The sequence below is a fragment of the Chelonia mydas genome, chromosome 5 (assembly GCF_015237465.2).
Source record: "Chelonia mydas isolate rCheMyd1 chromosome 5, rCheMyd1.pri.v2, whole genome shotgun sequence".
NCBI lineage: Eukaryota > Metazoa > Chordata > Testudines > Cheloniidae > Chelonia > Chelonia mydas.
In genome coordinates this window covers 25,929,714-25,949,626 of record NC_051245.2, presented here as the reverse complement: position 1 = coordinate 25,949,626, position 19,913 = coordinate 25,929,714, and the positions used below count along the sequence as shown (strand labels likewise).

At 43.8% G+C, this 19,913-nt stretch overlaps 2 protein-coding genes across 3 annotated transcripts in view; one reads left to right on the top strand and one right to left on the bottom strand.

Moving 5' to 3' along the window:
* The window catches only part of WDR70 (WD repeat domain 70), a 258,585-nt gene extending 242,650 nt beyond the window's left edge, over positions 1 to 15,935 (bottom strand). Inside the window, exons 1-3 of one of the 2 annotated variants that reach the window (XM_007065736.4) lie at positions 15,784 to 15,935; positions 13,605 to 13,667; positions 12,884 to 12,967 (exon numbers count right to left, since the gene is read on the bottom strand). In XM_007065736.4, coding sequence (XP_007065798.1) covers positions 12,884 to 12,967; positions 13,605 to 13,667; positions 15,784 to 15,835 — 199 coding nt within the window. In that variant the 5' untranslated portion in view covers positions 15,836 to 15,935. Of the gene's footprint in view, positions 1 to 12,883; positions 12,968 to 13,604; positions 13,668 to 15,570; positions 15,710 to 15,783 lie in introns of those variants that run through there. The other variant, XM_037902696.2, reaches the window with a different exon arrangement.
* A 78-nt stretch (positions 15,936 to 16,013) lies between these two features.
* The window catches only part of NUP155 (nucleoporin 155), a 49,901-nt gene continuing 46,001 nt past the window's right edge, over positions 16,014 to 19,913 (top strand). The window contains exons 1-2 of the mRNA XM_007065738.4: positions 16,014 to 16,149; positions 18,447 to 18,584. Coding sequence (XP_007065800.2) covers positions 16,014 to 16,149; positions 18,447 to 18,584 — 274 coding nt within the window. The remainder of the gene's footprint in view (positions 16,150 to 18,446; positions 18,585 to 19,913) is intronic.

Genomic DNA, 19,913 nt, shown 5'->3' with positions numbered 1-19,913 from the left:
ACATTTTCTTTACCATTGATATGGACTATTTCCATGTCTCACTCCTGTATAGTTAGACTCCAGAGTAACAGTCTCAAATTGGTCCCTGTGGGTTTGTGCAACTATGTTAACAGGGAGTCTAAGGGTACCCACACCTGTCTCCCGTAAAGCAGATCAGAAGAGGCAAACACTGTAGATTTTGGGGTACACTCCGATATGCCAACAACAAATAAAGGAGCAACACATCCCAGTCATTCTCTTGCTGGGGAACACATGAGAAGGTTACTTGTCCTGTGCAGTAACTGAAGTTCTCTGAGATGGGCGTCCCTGTGGGTACTCCACTTCAGGTGGATGTGCTTCCCTGCTCCTTTGATTGGAGAATTTCAGCAGCAGTGCTTGTCTGGGTCGTGGATGTGCTCTCCCCATCTTATATGGGCGCCTATCTAGTGCTGTGCGACCAGACCCCCTTTGGTTCCTTCTCTACCACAGAGTCCATAGACTGAACTCTGAAGAAGAGGGGAGGAGGGTGGGTAGTGGACCACACACAGACACCCATCTTGAAGAATCTAAGTTCCTGTACAGGATGAGTAACCTTCTCTTCTTGTTAGAGAAGTGTCCCTGTGGGTGCTCCACTTCAAGTGACTGTAGAGCACTGCTGCTTGGTGGATGGAAGGGGCTTCAGAGTTGCATGAGTAACTGATAACACAGTAAGTCCTAACAATGCGTCCGATCTTGAGCCCTGGTCAATCATGTAGTGTTCTGTGAACGTGTGTGCCAAAGCCCATATGCTTTACATATGTCCATAATCGGTACATTGTTTAGAAAGGCTAATGAAGTTGACAGTGATCAGGGGGAGTGAGTTTAGATCCCCACTGGGAGTTGTAGATTCTTCTGTTGGTAACAAAGGTGGATGCACCTGGAAATTCATTTAGATAGCCTGTTTGGATATAGCAGAACCTTTAGATCATTCCAAAGTTGAAATAAAGAGCCTCAGTGACTTCCTGATGGGCTTACCTTTTCCAAGGTAGAACGTTAGTATGCATCTGACATCTACAGTGTGTAGTATTGAGTCTTGTTTACTCCCATTAGCTTTGGGGAATAATGAGGGAAGATGGACTGGTTGGTTCAAGTGGAAAAGATATTTTGGGTAAAAATTTTGGATGAGGTCTAAGGGTGACCTCGTCCTTGAAAAATATGGCATATGTTGGGTGTGACATAAGAGCCCCAGCCTTCCTAATCATTATCACTTCTGCCTGCCAAGTGGGAGAGCTAACTTCATTGAGAGATGTATCAGAGAGCCTGTTGCTAATGGTTCAAATGGAAGATAAGTAAGACACCAGGTTCAAGCCCCAAGGTGGGATATGGACTTGTATTTCACATAGACATTTCTGATCCCCTATAGAAAGGGTTTGGTGATAGGATGGGTGAATAGACACCGACAACCTTGTGGTGAAAAGCAGTAATAGCTGCGAGGTGTACTCTGAGCTAAGTGATCGGCCCGTTTTCTTCAGCTCCAGTATGTATTCCAATATCATTGGTACAGGGGCAGTAATGGCCCTGGCTTGTTTGTTGTAACATCATATGTTGAATCTCTTGCATGTACTTGTCATTCTGCTGTTTAATAATATGTCTTTCACATCTTCAGATTTCAGAGTAGCAGCCGTGTTAGTCTGTATTTACAAAAAGAAAAGGAGTACTTGTGGCACCTTAGAGACTAACAATCATTTCATCATGATGGAACCATGGAGGAGCAATGCTCTCAGGTGAAGCCATTCCAGGTTCGGTTGATAAACTCGTCCGGCATCCTGCGGCAGAAGGTTCGGCAGAAGGGAACGGGGTCCATACCTTAACAGGTATGAGTATTAAGTTTGTCTCAGCCATGTAGGGGCTATCAAGATTACTTTGGCCTTGTCAGTCCTTATGTTATGTATTACCCTCAATAGCAGAGGGATGGGGGGAAAACGCATATAGCAGACGCGTGTCCCATTTGAAGATAAAGGCGTCGCCCAGGGATCAGGATTCCAACCTTGCTCTCAAGCAGAATTGTAGGCATTTATAATTCTCTGTAGCAAAGAGGTCGAATGATGGGTGACTCCAGTGTTTGAATATGCTCTGCAGGACTGTGTCATTTAGCTCCCACTGGTGGTTCTGACAAATTCTCTGCTCAATGTATCTGCTGTGGTGTTTTGACATCCTGTGTGATACTTTTGCTGGGAATAAATCAGGAATGCAGCCTTACAACTCCTGTTAACTTAGTAACTAAGCTAGCTAGAAATGCGTTAGATTTCCTTTTTTTTAATGGCTCGTAAAATAAGCTGTGCTGGATGGAATGTATATTCCTGTTTTTGTGCCTTTTTGTAACTTAAGGTTTTGCCTAGAGGGATTCTCTGTGTTTTGAATCTGATTACCCTGTAAGGTATTTACCATCCTGATTTTACAGAGGTGATTCTTTTACCTTTTCTTTAATTAAAATTCTTCTTTTTAAGAACCTGATTGATTTTTTCATTGTTCTTAAGATCCAGGGGTTTGGGTCTGTGTTCACCTGTACAAATTGGTGAGGATTCTTATCAAGCCTTCCCCAGGAAAGGGGGTATAGGGCTTGGGGAGATATTTTGGTGGGGGGGGGGGGGGGGGGGAGATGTCTCCAAGTGGGTTCTTTCCCTGTTCTTTGTTTAACATGCTTGGTGGTGGCAGTATACCCTTCAAGGACAAGGCAAAGTTTGTACCCTGAGGAAGTTTTTAACCTAAGCTGGCAAGAATAAGCTTAGGGGATCTTTCATGCAGGTCCCCACATCTGTACCGTAGAGTTCAGAGTGGGGAAGGAACCTTGATAGGTGCGGAGTGAGAAAATAAAAAGGCCATCCCCTTTCAGGGGAATGTAATATATTTATCCGCTCACTCGCATGTGGACAGCATTATTGCCGGGGTATGCCATAAGTTTTTTAGCTGGTTCCATAAGCGCTTCATTTACAGGAAGCGTAATCTTTGAAGATGTTTGCAGAATGTCTAGTAACTTATGTTGGGACTCTGGGACTTCCTCTAGGGGAATCTCTAGGGAATCAGTGATTCTTTTGAACAGTTCCTGAAAGCGTTTGAAATCAATGGCAGTTGTGAGTGGTGGAGGCATTATGGTCTCTCTGGGGAAGAAGAAATGTTGGTTGCTGGGGTATTTCCTGTTCCAGGGTCTCTTCCTCTTATTCAAAAATTTCCTCTTGGGGGCTCTAATGTTGCAGCCACTAAGGGTGGTGTAGATCTAGTCCTCTCTCTGTAGGCATTCGGGGGCCTGGAGTATTGTCTCCTGTATGCCCCCCAGGGGTCCCAGTAGGGCCACTGAGTAGAGAATGGCATAGGTGGTGGGATCCATTGGTGCCCATACCACATCTGGGTGTCAGTCCTGTGGTGATATTTGGGCTATACAGCTGAACCTAATGACATACTAGTTGGAATAGGAGAGGAGTAGCATGATGAGTAAGCACCCTCTTCATCTTCATCCTCACTGAAAAATGGAGGGTCCAGAGATGAGGAGGGGTGGCACAGTACCATGCGCACCAGAGTAACAATGGTGCCAAAGAGTGGTAATTCTGGTGTTGACAAGACAAGGAAGTCCTTGTGGAGAAGAAATTGATGTGGTACCAATGGTTTCGGTACCAAGACAGTCGGTGCCAATGTAATTGTAGGTATTGGTGCTGACGTCGGAGCACTCGGCGCTATGGGAGCTGAAGGCGGCATCGTAGCCTGTGGAGATTGCATTGGTGCTGCATATTTAGGTAGCTCCGTCAGTACCGTGGTGGAGGAAGTAGGCTTCTCTTTGCTTCTTGACTCCAAGCCTCCAAAGAGCCTCTCTCTTTGAGGAGGGTGAAGTCTGTTTGTCAGAATGGGTCAAAGGGGCCCGGGGTCCGGAGGGAGGCTGCTTTTCGGGGTCAGAGACCAGGCACTCTGACTTCTCCATTAGAATAAGTTTGAGTTTCAGATCTCTGGCCTTCTTGTTGCAAGCTTTTAAGTAGTGGCACTGAGAGGACTTCTGCAGGAGATGTCTGACCAAGGCACCAGACACACTGGGAGTGTCCATCAGAAATAAGGATCACTTCTCAGCAGTAAAGGCAACACTTGAAGCCCGGTGAACAGAACATGGCTCCAACTATAGCAGGTCCACCTTAAAGGTGAACACACACTACTCTAAGGGGTAACAAAACCTGAGTAAAGAAAAAAATAAAATTGTAAGAGGAAAAGGGGAGAAAAGGTTAACAATCTAACCAGAGTACTAAATAGGCTATTCTAACACCTCCATCTCAGGCCAAGGGCAGTTGAGAAGGTACTAAGGGTGGTCTGGTCACATAGAGCGGGATAGGCGGCCAACAACAGCACGAGATTGGGAGAGCGCATGCACGACCCAGACAAGCACTGCTGCGGAAATTCTCCAATGAAAAGGTATAGGAACGTACATTCAGCTGAAGTGGAGCACCCACAGGGACACTCCTCAAAGGAGAACCTCACCAGAGACTTCAATGTCACACTGAATCTTTCTACCAGACTTAGTTTCTGATGATAGGAAGCAGCCATTGTATGCCTCACTCCACATAACTACCATAACTCTTTTAAAACTACAGACATGAAATTTGCACCACAGTCTGACAAGATTTCCCTGAGAAAAACTACTCTGCTAAAAATAGTAATTAAGGTAGGAGCCATAGTTTCAGCTTCTATATTAGACAGAGCTGTGGCTTCCGGGTACCTAGTGGCAGAATCCATCACAACCAGTAGATATTTCTTTCCATTTCTGGAAGGTATGGATAGGGGGTCCCACAATATCTAAGATACTCTTGCAAAGATTAATGATGGGCAACAGCTGCAAAGGTATCTTGTAGGGTCCCTTTAATCTCTTAAACTTCTAACAAGATAACTTACAGTAATTTTTTACTGTCTCAAACACAAGGCCAACAGAAATTCTGTGCAAACCTGTCACTGATTCTTTCCACTTGTATATGTCCAGCAAAGGGGGCAATCATGAGCTACCTACAGCAATTCTGTTCTGTACGTAGCAGGCACAAGCACCTGCTTGAAAACCTCACCAGAGTGCCCCTTTTTTTCCCCCTAAGGGAGTCTCCCTGTACAACAAACCACATTCAAGAGTGGGGGGGACGGAGTGAGGGGAAATCTACTCTTTCCTTCCCAAGAAAGGGTATTATTCTGAGCTGCAGTCCTATCCTTATGCAGGGAAGGATCAGCCTGTTGAGCCTCAGTGAACTTATTTTGAGTTGCACTCAAAAGCAGGCTCTGACAAAGCAATGGAATACCTAAACCACTCCTCTGGGGACAAACTGTTTCTTTCAGCTGACAAAGGACTGAGGGCATTTCCCTCATCCTCACAACCCTTCCTGATGTCCACAGACAAGCCAAGTGAGCGAGAGCTATACTCTTTCTGGCTGCGAGTTATGAGATGAACAAAATATCATTGCCTATTAAAACATCAGCAGGAAGTAGAATAGTATCTCCTTTAAAATCCTCAACCTTAAGGATCAAGTCTGTCTTCCTCCCTTACCGAACTTTCCTTGACCAAAGTGATTTGGAATGCTGTGTCCCTCCTGCCATCTACCTTAACAGTTTAAATAAATTCTTCACTACCCTCCCAAGACCTCAATCCTAATATTCACTATTTCCTCCTGCCCTACTGCTATCTTTGGAGCAACAGTAGTGGCAGGTGAAGGTGTGGATTATGGGATTACTTTAAATTTTTGACAATTTGGTTCTAAATGGCCAGGAGCCCCACAGTGTTGGTACTCTGATACTTGACAGTGACAGTAGATTACTTACTTTCCCTTTTGGTAGGGGGCTTTAAACTATGGTTTCCCCTGGGTTTTGTTTTTGGTTTGTTTGTTTTGTTGTTTTGTTTGTTTTTAAACAAAGTTGGGTGACATGGGGATTTCCGTTCCCCTGAGATTTGGGCCCCCGTGGGCCCTTGATTCAACATATTCATCAGCAATTTCTGCAGCCTATAAATTTGTGTGTGGCTTTTTGTCACACATAGCTGCCTTTACCTCTTCTGTAACTACTCATAACAATTGCTCCTAGGCCTCAGATCAAACAGTTTTTTATAATCACCTTCAGCCCCTACCCCAATATCTATTTTCTCATAAAATTACACATTTTATATATTCAACATGAGTGATATTGTCAAACATTCTGAGGTCTCATGGATAATCTTAAATCTTTTCAATATATTTCCTTTACATTTCTTATACACAGTAGCATCACCCTCCTCAATACCATTAAAAACTTGTCTGGCTTTCCCAGTTAATCTGGTTAAGAGATGTGACAGTCCATATCATCATGTTCACCACTTTTACAGAATGACAAATTTTGTACAAAGTATGCCTTGTGAGGTATCATTTAAAAACTCAAACCTGCTGAACATTACTATCCTGGTAAAATGTGTGTCAAAATTGTAAGTTCCTATGGTATAACATTGCTGTATCATGCTCTAAAGTTGGAAAAGCAGGCCCAAACTAGTTCTTCAGAGACACAGGCATACTAGCACCCCAGCCAGGTGTTAATCAGTTGTCACCTGCTTAAAGGTCCATTCTCTGGTAGGAGGAAGATGTGAATGAGAAATTTGCATTTCATCACAAGGACAATTCAAACCTCACATCCACAAGAGGCTGTTTGTCACCATGACTCTGCAAGGATGTTTTTAACACAAGGAACTAAATTATAAAGAGGGGAGAAAAACACTGGATCTCACTCTCCTCCACCTTTGCTCATGACTTCAACAACTCAAAGAACTGAACTGGGGGTAGGGGTAAAAGAAGGGGAGTCCTGGTGAAAGAAAACTCAGCCAGTGGACTGCAAAGCATCTGGTGAAAAAGATATTTGTTCTCAATCCATTTTAGCTTGTTAAAATACAAGCGAAATGCCTAATTTATCTTTTTGTTTTCTTAGTAACCAATTCTGACAATGCCTCATTACTTTTCTTTCTGTAGTTAATAGACTTGTTTTCTATTTCTAACCGGTGTATTTCCATTAAATTGTGTTGGAATCTCCATTTGGGATAACAAAGCTAGTATACATCATTGTCTTTTGATGAAATGAGACTTTATATGAGCTTGCATTGTTCAGCAAAATGCTGGGCAATAGAAAAGACATTTCTGGGGGCAAGTCTGGGACTAGAGAATCTGCTGATGTTCTTCTGCAGCATAATTCATGAGTGATTAACTAGCAGCACTCAATACTGTGCAGCTGGTAGCAAGTTACATGCTGGAGGCTGTGCGTTAACTGGCCAGGAGTGGCTGTTCACCAGTAAAGTTGTGTAAAAGGTATCCCAGGTTTGAGAACTCAGGAGACAGCTATTCAGCAATCCAGATTTTGCCCAGGCTAACGTCAAAAGAGGACAGATATCTGTTTATCCACTGGGATATTGTGCATCCCACAGTCTCTCAAAGGTGGACAGGAATTTTTCTACACAGTCAGTTTCTTTACACATTGAGTGACTTCCTCCCACTCCCTTTTATTTGGGGGGGGCGGTTAGATTCACTGGATGGGAAAGCTCCTTTTACTGCCCAATAACCGGAAATGTAATATTTGAGCTTTTATCTGCCTCCTCTGTGCCCTCTCCTCAGCTTCCTCATAGGCTTTGACTGATTCAATTTGTTCCATGCATCATTGGTGGACTCATTCATCAACTTCTTTGTTGACCTTGAGTCTCTGGTGGGCTCTCTCCTCCACCTCCTCACTGATCTTGACTGTGGCCTCGGCCTCCCTGATCCACAATTCCACCCTCAGTCTCTGGTGCTTGTTTCTTCCTGGGCTCTCAGATACTGCAGCTGGTCCAGTTCCACTGCAGTGCTCTCCTCTGCAGTGTCCGAGTCAGAAGGGTCCTCGGACTCTACTTGGTCAGAACTTATGAACAAAGCTCTCAGCTCCTGAACTGGGGTTTTCTTTTTAGGGGATTGTGAAGTTGTCTAATTAGAACATAATCATGAAAATCATTATTATCACTGTTATATAATTGCAACGAATCTTATACAAAACGTATAACACATGGCCAGAAAGAGTTAAGCACCTTGCAGGCTGAATGACCCAGAGCCAACCTTTAATGTCATGTTAGAAAGATATGCAGTTGGTAATTAGGGCCATTCATGGTAGATGGGCTAGAACTTTGAAATGCAAACTTATGTTGTTGGAAGTGATACTAATTGTCTGTATACTCAAACATTAACCATGTAAACAGACATTTCCTGTCTGTCACTATAACTATTAATTCAGAGATCAAAAGGGGATATTAACATTTAGAAGAAAGTTTGCACGAAATAATGTCATTGTCTATGTCTCTTTGAAGTTTGTGATAGACTACCTAATGGATAAGTTGCCCTATGTTAATTTGTGTAATAATTACTGGTTGTGCTTAGGAAACAGAAGGTTACATCACAAGCCTATAGTTAATAAGAATCTATTTGGGTAAGATCTGGAATATTCATTAACCTGTGAGGTAACATGTCCAAACCTTTTTAGTACGGATTAGTAGAACCTTTTCTTTTATGATTAAGATTTTCATTAATCCTCATCATATTTGACTTGGGTGACTAGGTGGAGGCCTGAGACTAGGTTACTTTAGGGGAACTGTGTTGACTTCTGAGCAATCAATGAGGTATAACAGAAGCTGTTTTGTGCTGGTTTGTTAAATTTAAGTATTGGAATATCCACCAGCTTTGGTGATTGTCTGCCCCATTCTTTGCAGTTCCCCCTAATTGAGTGACCTCAGCTGGCTCCCCCCAGAACCCCAGTCACAGGGATATTCTTTCTGAAAAAATGTATCTCGAATATCTTTTCTCCCAAGATCATCATATGATGGTGATTCACCCATTGTGTCTATTCTTTAACCTTTAAAACTCTCACTATCAAGTTTAAACTTTAGCAGCACTAAGGTTACGATCTATATACTTGACCTGTAGTATTTGAATTCTGCTATGACTACACCAGTGTCCAGCTGTCCTGTGGCTCAAGGGCATGAGTACCAATCTCAGGGCAGACTGTTAAGAAGTCCAGGGCACAAACCCCAAACATTGGTTGGAGCGCTATACTTGAGTTTCACTTATAACACCCTTAACATGAAGTTACAGACAGTCCCTTAGCGTGCTCTGACCTGTTTTGCCATCCAGCTTAGCCTAATTAACACCACAAATCAAATCAAGGTTACTTCCAGTCCCAAAGGACCAGTCACTTTCCCCAGGTCAATTGCACCTTAGATCTTACACCAAAGACAACACTTGTAGCCTACCCTCTAATAAACTATACAGATTTATTAATAAGAAAATAAGAGTTATTTACAAGGTTAAAGCAGATATGTAGACAGATGAACTACAATCTTAAGTTTCTGAAGTAATAGAAGCTTCTATGACAAGCAAGTTCTATAGGCCCTTTAGGGCTAACCCAGAAAAAACACTTGGCTCTTTTGCTTATGCCTAGTAATCCTGTCACTCAGAGTCCAACCAGCAAAAAGATACAGTTACTACTTGTTTGGGGTTTATTCCCTTACCCTAGCCCCCTCTGCTCTGAGCTGCAAACTCAGCTGATGGGAGGCATTCACTTGCATGACTCATCAGCGGCAGGAAAGGAGCAGAGTTCTTTCATGTTCCACAATAATCTCTCTAGTGTTGAAGGGCCTTGCTCGTTAGCCAGGACATGACATACCTTTCATTGGAGAACAATGCTTTACACTAATGTCTCTCTTCTGTCTGATTACATCATAGAGACTTAAAATACAAATGCTTAAATATTACCTTAGGTCAGGGTTCCCTCCCCACTCTGAACTCAAGGGTACAGATGTGGGGACCAGCATGAAAGATCCCGCTAAGCTTATTTCTACCAGCTTAGGTTAAAAACTTCCCCAAGGCACAAATTCTTCCTTGTCCTTGGACGGTACTACTGCCACCACCAAGTGAATTAGACAAAGATTCAGGAAAAGAACCACTTGGAGTTCCTGTTTCCCGAAAATATCCCCCCCAAGCCCCTTCACCCCTTTCCTGGGGAGGTTTGAGAATAATATACCAACCAAACAGGTAAACAAGGTGAGCACAGACCAGACCCTTGTATTTGTAGGACACTAAAAATCAGATTCTTTAAAACAGAACTTTATTATGACGGAAAAAAGTAAAAGAAGCACCTCTGCAAAACCAGGATGGAAGGTAATTTTACAGGGTAATAAGATTTAAAACACAGAGGATTCCCCTCGAGGCAAAACTTTAAGGTTACAAAAAACAGGAATAAACCTCCCTCTTAGCATAGTGAAAATTCACAAGCTAAAACAAAAGATAATCTAACGCATTTCCTTACTATTACTTATGATTTGTAATCTTAGATGCTTATTTCAGGTAGTGTTTTAGGAGATGTGTTCTTCCTGCCCTGGTCTCTCTCTGTCCCAGAGAGAACAACAAACAAAGAGCACAAAACAAAACCTCCCCCCACAGATTTGAAAGGATCATCTTCCCTTATTGGTCCTTTTGGTCAGGTGCCATCCAGGTTATTTGAGCTTCTTAACCCCTTACAGGTAAAGGTGGGATTTTATGCTATCCTTAGCTGTATGTTTATGACACCGTACAATAAGGGGATATAGATGTTATAAGTGAAATTAATACATACGGCAACTCTCAAACATTTAAAAAAGTCTAAACATGAAACATTCTTATATAACTGTATCACCTACTTTAACAATACTAACCCATAGGTGAGCCAGAATGATTCCAGTTATGCATTTGTCAGTGTTCAGTTGAGACATGGGGTCTTACAAGTCTGTACCCTTACGTCCACCACTTTTACAAAGTATGCCTTGTGAGGCACCATTTGAAAACTCATAATTTGCTGATCATTATTGTACTGGAGAAATAAGAGTCTACTATATGACATTGCTGAGACATGTTCCAAGTTTAGAAAGGCAGGCACAAACCAGTTCCTCAGAGACAAAAGGCAAACTGATGCCTCAGGCAGGTGTTAACATAATCAAATGGACTAGAATACTTAGTCCTGATTGCAGGGGACTAGACTAGATAATTTCTCAAGCACTCTTCCAGTCCTACAATTCAATGACCTGGTTAACCGGTCATTCTTTGGCAGGAAGAAGGGTGTGAGTGAGAAATTTACATCTTGGCAAAGGAACAGCTGAGGATTCCCATGCAAATAGACTTTGTGTCTTCTGAACCTCAGACGAAAATGATTTTTAAAGAGGAAAATAACTATATGAGATAAGAACAGAGGACACAAAACATCTCTCCCTTCATCTCTACTCATAGCATCAAAAACATTTGAAAGACAAAGGAAGCATCATTGGACTAGGGAGGGATCCCGGCTGAAAAATTCAGCCAGTAAGACTGCTAGAACATGTGATGAGAGACACTTTTGTTTTAATAGCAAACTTAACAAACTAAGTGAACTTAGTGTGTTTTACCTTTTATTTCTTTATAAAAAATTCTGACTTTTATGCATTATTACTTGTAATCACCTAAAATCTTGCTTTCTGTAGTCAAACTTTTTATTGTTTTATCTAAATCAATTTGCTTGGATTGAATTGTTTGGGAGCTCAGTTTGAGGTAACAAGGTTTGTACATAACATTTTCAGTTAATGAAATGACAGACTTTATATGAGCTTGTATTGTTGTCCAGGCGGGTGTTGGGCTGTACAAGACTCATATTTCTGTGGAGAAAGTCTGGGACAAGGAATTTGCTGTGTCACTCTACTGTGTAATTCAAGGGTGGCTGATGCAAACATTTTTGCAGTATAGCTCAGATTAATTTACATGCTGGGGGCTGTGTGAGAGCAGGCCAAGAGTGCTTGCTCTCACAGCAAAGTATGTAAAAGGTTGGCGAACTGAGGGGGCACAGCTGTGCAACAGTCCAGGCTGTACCTTGGGGAATGTCACATGGTGACTTTGGCATGAGCTGGCACATGGTCTACCAGCATCACACACTTCAACATGAAAAAACATTTATTTAGATTTATTCAATATTAAAAAGGTGCTTAAGTCAATGCTCTGACCCCCTTATACAAGTGATTTTCACAATATCATCAAAGTGTTCCTCACACCAGCAAATAAATACATAATTTACAGCAGACTTAGGCCCAAACCTGAACTAAGAACAAAGCAGGTATACTCCGGCAAATGCTCATAGCACCAAAGCCAATACGCATCTGCACAGAAGTGTGTTCACATGGCTCTCAGCATAGAATCAGAACCATGATAATCAAATCCTGTACCCATGTGCCCATCCCCTCCTTGAATGGATCAGTAATTACACAGGCCCTGTATTATGCCTGAAAGTTAACAAGTTCTGGTTATTTTTGACCAGAGGGTGTGGGGAACAAATTCCAAGGTTGAAAGATAGTCCAGGATAATGACTTGGAAGTACCTCCTTATACTTATAATAAGGGAGCTTCAGCAACTTTGCTGACCACAACCACAAAGGTGTGGCGTGGGGAGAGAGGTATCTCTCAAGTAAGCAGATCCCAAACTATTTAGGACTTGTCCACACTCAGTGGTGAAGTCCTGAAGGGGAAGCTACTGGAACGCCCCTGGCAGCATGACCTTGCACACACACATGCTGTGCAGAAGACACCATTTTGCTCTAACAAATGGTGTCTTCAATGTAGCGTGACTGTGCATGCACCACACACTGTAGGGAGGATGTTGTTTCGAGAACAAAACGGCATTCTCCAGGCAGCAAAAGTCCTGGTATGTCATCCCAGCATGATCCAGCCCCACTACAGCAGTCTACGCTATGATGAAAAGTGTATTTTTAAAACATGTTCTCCAACATGTTTTCACACCTACATGTAAACAAGGCAAGTGTTAAACATGTTAGATTATTGTGTGTTACCCTTTTGTCAAATACACAAGCACGGGAGATTCACCTATCTTACCCAGCATTTTTTTACTTCTTTCCACTGCAGTTCTTCGAGTTTGTTCAAACATTGCTTCCAAGTCAAAAGTTCGAGCTTTCTTTCCTAAAAGATGAGTGAAAAAGAAACTTTGATTAAGACCAAGTAACATGAACTTCAGAAGATTAAAATGAGTAAGTGACCAGGGTAACTCAGATGCTCTTCAATTCAAGTTTCAGATTAAAACTCTCTCACTAGGACTGTTGCATAAATGGAAATTGGGCACCTTACTGCCCTTCATGCCTTTGAAAAAAATCTACCTCCTATTCCCCACTATACACACACAGTTTATCTACAGTTACTGTGATTGATGTGAATTGGATAGCATATGTTACCATGCCTTTTACATTGCATTTCCAAGCGTATTGTCAAAGTTAAATCCACAAATACTATAGTACAACCCACTGAGGAGCATTTTACAGTCTTCTAAATCACAATCCATAATATAAAATTGGGGAAAGAACAAACAAGCTTCAGCGTTAAGCTTCATCTGAACTGCAACACCCCTAACAAGTGCATCCTGCCCCAAGAGATACCCTAGGCTTTCCAGCTATGGATAATGCTACCCTACTCCACAGAGACTCACACTCCTGCCTACTGCTACCTTCACCATCCCCAACCAGTACTTTTCCAGTGCACAAGGTGTATCCCTCCAGCACACAGACAGTGCCTCATTTTCCCTTCCCATGAGCCCTGGACTCACCGAAGCCTGAGAAGCCCATCGTGGCTGCCAGCTCCGGATGGGGTCCTCCCACCAGCTCCATATCTACAAAGGAACAGAGGGGTTAGAGTAAATTCTGTGCATAGAGCCCACCGTTCCAGCACCTCCCCAGTTGTGGCCACTCATCGCCCTCCGTGCCTAGCTGCTCAGCTGGAGCTGCACCAGGAAGCACAACAGGAGCCACCTCCACCAGCAGGAAGTGACTGCGTGGGAGATTGCAGCAGATCAAGAGGAGCCCTGCCACAAGGGGATTGGCCCACTCACAGAGACTCCTAAAGACATCCGCTCAGGACTCTCTGAACCCACGGCTACTGAGAAGCAGCCCTACTGGATAAGCAGAGCTGCACACATAGTACATCATAGCCACAGATATGGTGCTGGACAGACCCTTGTCCCTGCTGCTGTGGCAGCACTCAAACAGGCTGTTGTTTTCCCAGCCAAACTCATTTCCCTCTCCATGTTCCCCAGTTACCCTTTATAGTCCCCCCTTCCTCAATATATTTCTTACACCTGTAAGTCCCTGGCATCATCCCCCCAAACAGGTTTATCAGCATGGTTAGTTGGGGAGAACTCCATCTAAACATGGCACAAACACAAGCTCAAATCTCAGCGATCTGCCACTGTAGCATAGACACTACAGTGATTCTCTGAGTGGCGCCACCTAGCTCAACAGACAAATTCTTCCATCTACTTAGCTGTGAATAAACTGGGGATTAGATCATCAAAACTACAATGTGCAGAGCATGAAATTTTTCACAGCCCTGAGTGATGTAGCTGGGTCAGCCGCGATGTAGCTAGGTCTACCTAAGTTTTAGGTGTAAACCAGGCCTCAGTGTCCAATGGGACAGGGTTATAAAAAGTAATGGCCGAGATATTCAACAGTCGCTTTATAATTTTGCTTACAATTAGGATAAATTTGTAGGCCCAATATTACGATAGTACCTAGCTCCCTTAGGCTTGTTTGAAAAATCCTAGCCTTTATTAACAACATCTTTATTTAATTGGTTTGCACTTCATTTGGTAATACTCCAGCAGCTTCATAGCTCTTTGTTAACTCTTTCCCATTTATCATCTTCTACTTAAGGAAAGGATAGTCTTGCAATTAAGGTATTAACTTGTGATTTCCCAGTTCTGCCACAGACATCAAGTATATCCTTGGACAAGTCCCCTGATTTCTCGGTGCCTTAGCGCACATCTTCACTGGCAATGTTAAAGCACTGGCGCAGCATTGGTTTAACGCGGATTGTGTAGTCACGGCACAGCACTGGGAGAGCTCTCCCAGCACTCTGAAAAAAACCCACCTCCACGAGGGGCACGGCTCCCAACGCTGGTGCACTGTCTACACTGGCACTTTACAGCACTGAAACTTGCAGCCCTCGGGGTGTTTTTTCACCCTCCTGAGCAAGAAAGTTGCAGCGCTGTAGAGTGCCAGTGTAGACAAGCCCTTAGTTTGTTCATGCACAACGCAGGTAATGAGATGTTCTTTCTTGTGCTCTTTGTTTTGGCTTTTTAGACTGCTCTTCAGTGCAGAGACTCTCTTACTGTGTTGTATGCAGAGTGCCTAGCACAACAAGGTTCCAATCTCGCTGCTACAGTAATACTCATAAATAATAGAGATGTCGGCCCACACTGTGGTCTTAAAAACTCTAGCCTCATACTTTATCAAGTACAAACAACAGATTACAGCCTAATGTTAGACATGCCTTCACTGAACATATCTTAATGTTCTGCCTGAGAGCAGGTCGTGCATCTGTTTGTGAGGAACAGGGAAGGATGTAGGCCTCGTGGGGGGCTCAGGGCTGTACGCTAATCCAGCAGGAGAGTTTGTCGCGGAGACGCAGACTGGGCGCAGCGGCAGTTAAATCACAGGCTGGCGGAGAAGATACCGCCCATCTAAGCGCTGGGTACTGCTAGTGACTTCGGCACTGACGGGTGGGGGGTCACTTACTAAGACCGGCCCTCAGAGGAGCAACCGAGCTCTTTTATTCCGTCACCTCGGCGCACACGGCCCGGCCCGATCCAAGAGCCCAGGGATTACCAAGCTCTGCAGTCGAGGTGCGAGTGCCCAGGGCAGGCGCGGGGCGCTCCTCCTCCTCCCCCCCCGCCAGGTTCTCAGAGCCCCTGGTCCTGCTCTCCATCCTGCCCCTCCCCTTTCACTCACGAGACGCCTCAGCCGCCAGCGCCCCCACCCCAACGGTCTCCTCTGCGTCCATCGCCGGATCTTCTTCCCTGCCGACGCCGCCTCACGGCCACCAGTTTAAACTTAACCCTTTCCTGCTGGGGCGTCCTTCGCCGGAAGTGACTGGTCGTGAGGCGGAAGTGCGTCAGACGCTCGGGCGCGGTGGCTGCTGGGGTTTGGCGCGGTCCTGTCTCTCTCCGGCCGATATCGCTATGCCTGTGGCGATGAGCCCGGCCGCCCCGGCCTTGCAGGAGGCGCTGGAGAACGCGGGCCGCATCATCGACCGGCAGATCCAGGATGATCGCTGCTACCCGGACCTGTCCGAGCTGCTGGTTGTGCCGGCGCCCGGTGAGGATCCGTACGGGCCCGCTCACCGCTCTGGTCCCCCGCTCAGAGCTTCCTCCTCCTCCTCCCCTTGGGATTCTCCCCGGCCGGGTCGGGCGCACACGGCTCATCCCCCTGGGGCCCTGGGGGCCACGCGGGGATCCGCGCGCTACCCCCCACCTCCCCTGCAGGGATGGCTGCTCGGGGGACCCTCTGCGGCAGCAGTGCCAGAGCGTCCTGTACTGTGCCTCTGCGGCCCTCTTCCTGCCCTCGGCCCCCCACAGGCAGCCGCATCCCAGCCAAAACTGCAGCTCATGGGGCATTGGCGTCTGTAGTCTCCAGCCCCTCCGGATGGTCGTGAAAACTGCACTTCAGAATCCTGGTTCCACTGAGGAGTCTCCGAGGTTATGTCTACACTGCAATGAAACACCCATGGCTTGCAGCGCTTGTGCTTCAGGGCTGTGAAATTGCAGTGTAGATATTTGGGCTGGGCTATGGGACCCTCGCCTCTTGTCTGGTGTCAGAGCTGGAGCCTGAACCTGTATTGCCCAAGCCCGATGGGCCCAAGTCAGCTGACCCAGGCCAGCTGAGAGTATTCTGTTGCACTGTAGATATACCCTGACATATGAGGCGCTTTAGGGCTGGTCTACACTATGGAGGAATGGACCTAAGTTATGCAACTTCAGCTATGTGAATAACGTAGCTGAAGTCGACATACTTAGATCTACTTATCGCGTTGTGTCGACGGGAGACACTCTCCTGTCGATTCCCCTTGTGCATTTCGTTGAGGTGGTGTATCGGAGTCAACGCTAGAGCGATCGGTGGTCAATTTATTGAGTCTATACTAGACATGATAAATCGACCCCTCCTCTCCCCCGCTGGATTGATTGCTGCCCATTGATCCGTCTGATACCGTAGACGAGCTGTGAGCGTCCACAGGTGACTAAGGCTAGTGCTGACACTAACAAATTGCCAGATAATTCCTGCAGTTTGCCTTAAAGTTTATTGCCCATATGTATGTTGAGAATTTGCTTCCTTTCCTTATGTGGTTCAGTTCAGTCATCTTTGATGGGTTATGTAGATTTCTCCCTTGTCAGGAGCACCTGGCTTATGTGTAACAGTTACTTAAGTTAAAGCACCTGTCATTTTAAATGATCCTATAGTGAGCGATAGCATTGGGGTTGACTCTAGGAGGAAAACGGGGAAAAAAAAGAAGGGGGGAGAGATTGATGCTTAAATGCATCCAAAGAGGGTAAAGTCAACAAAAAAAGGCCCCGATCTTGCAACTTTTTGTGCATGGACAGATTACACATCTTATTCTCTTTTTTCCTCAAAGAGTACAGTTTTTGAAACTGATTTCACGAATATAGAATATGAAACAGCAGTTCTAAAATGAAAATATCTCAAAAGTTAGTGAGCTGTCAAAAGTGTAACTAAAGGGAAAGGAAGACAACATTTAGGAAGCTTTACAGTCCGTCACTTTTCTTGGTCTGATAAGTCTCTTCCCACAAAGGAGACTCTCCTTGCATTTAGCCTAACTTGCATTTGGTGGCAGGAGAAAAACATTGCAAATATAAACTTTGGAGTTTATAATAAACAGAGGGGTATGTATTTCACTTGTATTATACCAATGTAGTTTGTGAACAAGTTACGAGAGCCTTTGGGATGGAAGGTGCTTATAGCATATATATAAAATTAGATTTTGAGAGCCTATCAGCCAATTTTAGGAGGGCACTAGATGTTTTATTTGTTTTCTTTATTTAAAATGTATGTTACAGATATGGCTTTAAATAAATACTCTTGAAATTGTGAAAGTCCCTCTTTTAAAAATACTTCATAAATATTTTGAGTGAGCTGTGTTACTCTTAGTGCACTTGTATTATTTGTGTATTGTAAATTTTGCTTTTGCTCATGTCTCATTTAGGATTTACAGTGTAAAGTCCTGATTCTACAAACATTTATACACATGCTAACCTCATGTTTAATACTACTCGTATGCTTCAAATTAAACATGTGCTTAAGTCTTTGAAGGATCAGGGGCTAAAATTTGGTTTAGTTCTTCCCTGTGGTTTAAGGACTTCTGGTTTGTCCATTTATCTGAAATAATCAACCAAAATTAAGAGAGGAATATAAAGTAGTCTAATTCAGGTTTAACAGAAATTAGTGCTTGCTAATTCAAATATTGGGGCAGGGGAAATCTCTTAAGGATAATTGAAGTAAAGTATCAATTGGGTATTATTTTTTGGCTGACAACTTGTTTTTCATATGAAACTTTAAAGTGTTGTTTTATTTCTTTCTTTATTTATTTATTTTAATTGCAGGTAGTCCCACAGTTTCTGGTATGTCAGATATGGATTATCCTTTGCAAGGACCTGGTTTGCTCTCAATACCCAATCTTCCAGAAATCAGTTCAATCCGCAGAGTCCCGCTTCCCCCTGAGCTAGTGGAGCAATTTGGACGTATCCTAATAAAAATAGCATGTTACTTTGTGTGTATAATAATGTTATAAGTGAACTTTTGTTATTTCATAATCACTTTGGCCCTGATCCTTCAAGCAGCTTCCCCTGGATGGACCCTTATCCTACACACACCCACACTGGAGTCCATATGGCTCCCAAGAAGTTACAGGGGTCCATCTATGTGAAGTTGCTTCAATAATCGGCAGCTACATATTGTAATTTTGATGCTTAATGACAGTTGGGTATGTTTGTCATAACAATTTTAGTACATTTAAATTAAAGAGGTCTGCATATGTTAGAGGTAAAAATAAAATGCTTTTAAAATCAAGTGGAATAACTAAGTGTTACTTGCATGAGATGCATATCTTTTTAGGGCTGTCAAACGATAAAAAAAATTAATTGCAAGAATAAAAAATAGTTACAATTAATCACAGGTTTAATTGCACTGTTAAAAATAATAGAATGCCATTTATTTAAATATTTTGGGTGTTACTTCTGTGCAGCAGCTTGTGGTGCGTGGCACTCGGCCTGTGGCTCAAGGCTGGCTCCGTGCTATCGCATGGAGGAGGCTATGTCTTGCCAGAGCCCAGGGCCATCCCACAGCTCTCTGGCCACTCCTGGCTCACCAGGGGCACCATTTCAGATTTTGGTTTGTGTGTGTGTGTGTGTGTGTGTGTTAGTCAGCATGATACGCAGCAGTCTCAACACACCAGCAGCCTAACTACTATCAAGCGTTTTGTAGGCACCAGCACAGCAAAGGAGAGTTTTAAGGATTTGAAGGTGAAAAATGATGTAGCTTTGCAGGCATTTATGGAGAACTCCCGCCAAGCATGAGGGGCAGCATGGGAGTAAGCACAAAATTGCTTATTTTGGAAATTTAACAAGGGGGCAATGGAGGCTGGTATCACTGGTGATAGGTAGTGTGGGGATAGGCCATGAAAGGCCTTGAAAGTGAAAATAGTCATTATTGCTTTCAATGGATTGTTCAATTTTAATGCTCATTTAAGTAATAGGGCTACAAAATGGTGCTTTCCTCCCCCCCCCCCCCCCAACTCTGTAAAAAGGTGTCTGAGGAGAGAACATTTTATTCTGCCCAAGCATCAACAGTGGTAGTTATTTGTTTTCCCAGCGTGGAGCATAGTCTATTTATGATGCACAGGTGGAACGTCCATTGGTATTACTGGTACTTACCAGCAGTAAATAGTGAATATGCCCCGTGTGTTTGATATGCAATATCTTCAAACAAAGCAGGGCCAGAGAAAGCTGCAGTATGATGTCATAGCTTTGGGAGGTGCACAGCTAATACCAAGGAAGTTTCCCCCAACATCT